Source organism: Acyrthosiphon pisum, chromosome A2 (genome assembly GCF_005508785.2).
Source record: "Acyrthosiphon pisum isolate AL4f chromosome A2, pea_aphid_22Mar2018_4r6ur, whole genome shotgun sequence".
Classification (NCBI taxonomy): Eukaryota; Metazoa; Arthropoda; class Insecta; order Hemiptera; family Aphididae; genus Acyrthosiphon; species Acyrthosiphon pisum.
This window is the reverse complement of record NC_042495.1, coordinates 6,111,622-6,117,120: the sequence shown is the minus strand read 5'-3', so window position 1 is coordinate 6,117,120 and position 5,499 is coordinate 6,111,622. Positions and strand designations below refer to the sequence as shown.

The following is a 5,499-nucleotide window of genomic DNA, read 5'->3' as shown; positions in this document are numbered from 1 at the left end:
TATTAACACACACACAAAATTAACAATCAAACATATATCTCACAGTATTAACATACCGCGACTGCCTTCACTCACTATTCTTTTCGCCTTATATCTAGTTTACAATTTAGCTGCCACAGCACATTTGCTTCACTGGCCTATATTACAAATATGATTGTAATATATTGTTTATACATATATATTCACCTATTACTACACTCCCCTATGTTAATTAAAAATATTCCCTCATATTTTATGCCTAATATTACCATATTACAATTAAAATTAAAATATATGTATTTATATAATATATATATATATATATGTATTGACATCGTCACATTATCATAGTACTTGTGTATACAGTGTTTAAGAAATAAGGACTAATTTTGAATTTATTGCAAGTAAGGATGTGGTTTGTGTAGAACTTTTTTTTTTATTTAGGATTTTATAGATTTTGACTTTGGATGAAATTTACGATTTGTTCGAAACCTTTCTTGATCTTTTTGTCTATTAATTTTTTGTCATTCTTCTTTATCTGTCTCCGATGTTTATTAATGTTGAATAATTTTTCATTCTTTTTTAATTTTTCTATGTTGAATTCAACCTTTTTTATTGATTTTTTAAATGTATTTATCATATAACTTTCTGCCAGCCACACAGCAGATAATATCTCCATTTGGTTTGAGCAACTTCTTGTTTTGCCATGTTTTTCCATGTTTTGCCCACACATTAAATTTGGTATCTGAACGGGCATTGGTAAATCTTTCTGATGTACAACTTGTAATAAATAAAATAAAATCTGTTATGACTTATTTCAAACATTCGGTAGCTGCTAATGATGAACTAAACAAATTGTGTGATTACAAGCTGAAGCAGTCCGTTCCAACTCGTTGGAATTCACTTTATTACATGATAGAGAGATTCATTTTGTGTTATAACTCTATAGCATCTGTTTTAATTAATAAGCGTGGTTGTAGTATAACTTATCAAGTTAGTATTACACTATGGCCGGTAAAAAGTTATAACAGTTGACGATGGCTGTGTTACGTTGCGAGTGTTTCGAATGGACAATTAGCATATCCGTATCGAAGCCGGATTTGATAATTAGGCTGGAGGAACACTTACGAGACACCGGTCTAGACCCAGGTAACGTGCGTTTGTACCCCGCACAGCTGTCGTTCACAGAAATGACGAATATAGTGCGGGCGGTAAAGCACGATTGAGCATAAAACGATTGAGCATAGACCTTTTTAGCAACACGATTATGCATAGAATATTTTATGCGATGTTGCCAAATTCACGTTGCCAAAATTTTGTAATTTATTATTTTCACGTATTATTACACCAATTATTATATCTGACGCGAGCCGTGAGCGCACGCCCTCAGCTTTATCGGCAATGTTATCGATTAATAAATTAGTTCCGGAGTACTATTCCGGACTACTATTGAAACTATTATAGACTTATAAATATTTTGATTTTATTATTTTCTTAAGTCATAACTATTATTATTATTTCATTATTAGCAAAAAGATCTATATACTGTATTATAATGTGACTACTATTGAGACTATTATTGATTTATAAATATTTTGAATAATGTGACTAGGTATATTACATATTGCAGTGGCGTGTCCAGAACTTTTTTTGTGGATGGGCCACAAAAATTAAGTTCAGAATGGTTTTACCCCCTCCTCATACTAAAATTTGATATATTTATAAGTTTTAGTATTTTTATTCTAAATGACTAATTTTAATAATTTTGTTACCAATGGTATCTTACCTTTTATTAAAACATAAACTTTAAATATTCAAATCTTTTGAAAAACACAAATAAAAATTTATACTTTTAGTAACATTCATAATACATATTAAAACATACATATTTTACAAATTAAAAATCAAATAAATATTTTTAATGTATGGTATAATTATAAAGAAAACGATAATCGACGGTTTTTGCTCGTGGCAAATTCATCTATGACTGATGTTGGATCTTGTATCAACTGTCCACTCAGTTCCCTTTCTATTGATAAAATTGCAGAATTATGAAGTCTTTCACTTGTCATTGTAGACCTTAAATATGTCTTAATTCTGCGCATCGCAGAGAAGCTCCTCTCAGCAGTCGCACTAGTCACAGGTATCACTAAAACTCGAGTAATTATTTCATTAATTTCTTGAAAAGCAGGTTTCATAATTGTTAATTCTTTATGAAGCTCTACAATATTTGGAGTATTTTCAAACATATTTTTTACTAAAATTGATTGAGAAGCAATAGTTTCTATATTACACATATTGTCTCTTCCACATAGGTATATTAACCAAGTATTTCAATTTTTCAATGTCCATAAAATTACTAGAATTTGGATCACATGCATCAACAGCAGTTAATATATCTATATTTTCATCAAATCTATAATTCATTTCTTGTATAATTGTGTCTATAATTTCAAAGTATTGACGTCAAATTTCATCTTTTTCATTGTCAGTCTTGAGTTTGAGAGAATTACTTTTACCAACCGTAGAATAAACAAAACTATTGTTCAATTTTGATGATAAATTCATTTTTCTACTTGGCATAGAAATTGAGGTTGTAGTAGTTTGGTTACATGGTATTGTTATATTTAACTCTTGAGCAGCAATCACAGATTCATCGAACAATTTATTAAATTTGTCTTCATTTCTCATATTTTGTAATAACATTTTTGTTGACTTTACTAATTTCAAACACTTGATAATATTTAGATAAGATTTTTGCAAATAAACTGATAAGTTGTTAATGTGACCTAAAATATCATCCAAGTAAAATAGAGTTAAAATTACATGAAATGAAGAAAATTGATGTAGAAGACCACGGGCCTCAGCGGCTTCTTTTTTTTTTGAACTTTTAGAACATTCTGTTAATGCAGCAATTACACATTTAAATTTACTTTTGAAAAAATGGACACCTTTATACTTAGAAACCCACCTAGTTTCACAATGTTGAGGAACTTCAATAGTTTTGCCACAACCTTTTTGAGCTTGTATAAAAGCATTAGGTATGTCTTATCGTAGAAGAGCTTTGAAAAGCATAAATTGCTTCTAACAATCCTATTATTTCATCAAGTGCTTCAACTTTTTTTGCTGTGTCTACCAAAACTAAATTGAGTCTATGAGCGTAACAGTGCACATATGGACACGCATTTTTTGACAATTCACGAATTTTGGATTGCACTCCATTATTACAACCTGACGTACAGATGCACCGTCGTAAGACTGTGCTATACATTTTGTTATATCTAAGTTTATATTAACTAAAAACTTATGAATAGTGTCACACAAACTTTGAGCATCAAGGTCCTTTAATAAAATAAAACCCAGTAAACGTTCTTTTATTATACAATCTGAAACGTACCTTATACATAAACTCATTTGTTCATCTTTACCGATATCACGTGCTTCATCTGCAATTATACTGAATATATCACTACCTTTTTTTATTCATTCACAATACTATGACCAACAACAACAGCAGCTGCTTCCAGAATATCGTTTTGGATTAAATTTGATGTGTACTTGGCATTTTTTGGAAGTAACATTAGATTTGATTCAAAGTTCTTGTTTTCTAAACTTGACAGTTTAACCAACTCCAAAAAATTCCCTGTGACATTAAAATCATATATATTAGATTAAAATATTATTTATTATTTACCACCAAATAACTTAAAAACGTCAAATAACATAAAAAAGTATTAATATTTGATAAGTTAAGCTTTAAATAAGTTTTAAATTATCATATTATACAATTTAAATTTATTAAATATTTAAATATTTTAGAAAACATTATATTTAAGCAGTTAATAGACACATAATTTGATAATATTTATTATTTTAGAAAACATTGAGGTTCAAGTAGAAAATAAAAATATAATTAAAAAATATTAGTATACTAGTAATATTATATTGGTTTTGTAGAATAAAAAGAATGAAATAGTAAATGAATTACCTTGATTTTTAAACTGCTCTATTTCTGTAGTAACACTAGCAGAACTATTAGAAGTAGAATGATTGTCATCTGAAATTTTTAGCTTTTCATTTCGATGACCACGAAGACTAATATCTTTACGAGCACAATAAAGTACCATTCTAATCAACGATTTTAATACATCACGGTTTTTTAATATTTGTTGCTGAGTAAAATTATTTACTTGGCATGATACAGCTCCAGATGTTTTGAAGTTTTATAAGCTTTATATTTTTCCAAGCTTAATTTGTGAATGGCAGAATTTTGATGTTTTAATGTACTATCAGTAATTTATTCGTTTCCAATCATAATAGCCTTGTTTAATAAAAACATGTTGTCCAGATGTATTACTTACATTTATAGCGAAATGCCGACAGTAATAACAATAAATTCTGTCTTTTTGTTTAGAATACTCAATCCATGGATATTTTGAATACCATGACGAATTGAATGATCGATATTTATTGTATATCATCCGACGAGGAAACAAGGAAATACTAGGCTGAACTGCTTGTTCATCAATATTGTCACTAATGTCAAACACTTCTTCATCAAAACTAGATTCTAACTGTTTTGCATCAGTTGGAGTTAAATTCGTTAAATTTGTTGTGATCGACTTGTCCGTACTCACCGTTGATTTATTTACTAAAAATCGTTTCATAATGACAATTTATTAACAACGCCAAATATCAAAATATTAAATAAAACACAAATTTATATTAAAACGTATTATTCTATATATTAAACATGGTATATTTTAAACTTTGAAGAGAAAAAACGAATCGACATTAATCGACAACGGTCAGTGGTCACACCGCAACTGATAATATTTATAAATTAATAGCAACACACAGAGAAAATAATGTTTATTATTATTATAAACACTAAAATCGTGGCGCGCGTGGATTGTCTTATCGATGGGGTTTTCCCAACGTTGTGCCGTTGTCGTTGACTATAATAATGCTATAATACTGATAATATGAATACGTATAATATACTAATATACGTCACTCACTCACATGGTCACAAAACAATTTTTTGTCTAACTATTTATAAATAATATTTTCATTTTTCATGAGCATCGGACTTACACTAGTCTAGTACTTATAAAAAAATGTGGGTGGGCTCATGCCCACCGGGCCCACCCCCTAAACACGCCACTGTCATATTGACTATGAAAACATTATATTTTTTTGCCATGTTATATTTTGAATCATTATAGTTATTTAAATAAATATTTTTGTACAATACAGTTTAAAATTGAAAATGGCAACGTTGCAGAGTTTTTTATGCTCAATCGTGTCGCAAAAAAGGCGTTTTATGCTCAATCGTGTCTCAGCCAGTGCGGGTGAGCTAACCCACCGATTTTGGAAGATACGAACGCTAGCGATAGGTATAGGCCACCGTCCGGGGGCAACATTGCTAGCTTCATGGCTATGCAAATATCCACGGACGGCCAGCCGGTACACAACAGTCCAAGCTCAAGTCGACCATAAACCAAGGCGAGACCACGC

The 5,499-nt window shown here is 29.9% G+C and overlaps 1 protein-coding gene across 1 annotated transcript; it reads right to left on the bottom strand.

The window, feature by feature from the left end:
- Positions 1-4,268: 4,268 nt before the first annotated feature.
- Positions 4,269-4,646, bottom strand: LOC103309326. The gene has a single exon (XM_008184500.1). The coding sequence runs from the start codon at positions 4,644-4,646 to the stop codon at positions 4,269-4,271; it is 378 nt and encodes a 125-aa protein (XP_008182722.1).
- Positions 4,647-5,499: the final 853 nt, after the last annotated feature.

Bases quoted from the DNA above. Each gene is read 5' to 3' on its own strand.
- LOC103309326 (XM_008184500.1), bottom strand. From the start codon at position 4,646: ATGAAACGATTTTTAGTAAATAAATCAACGGTGAGTACGGACAAGTCG.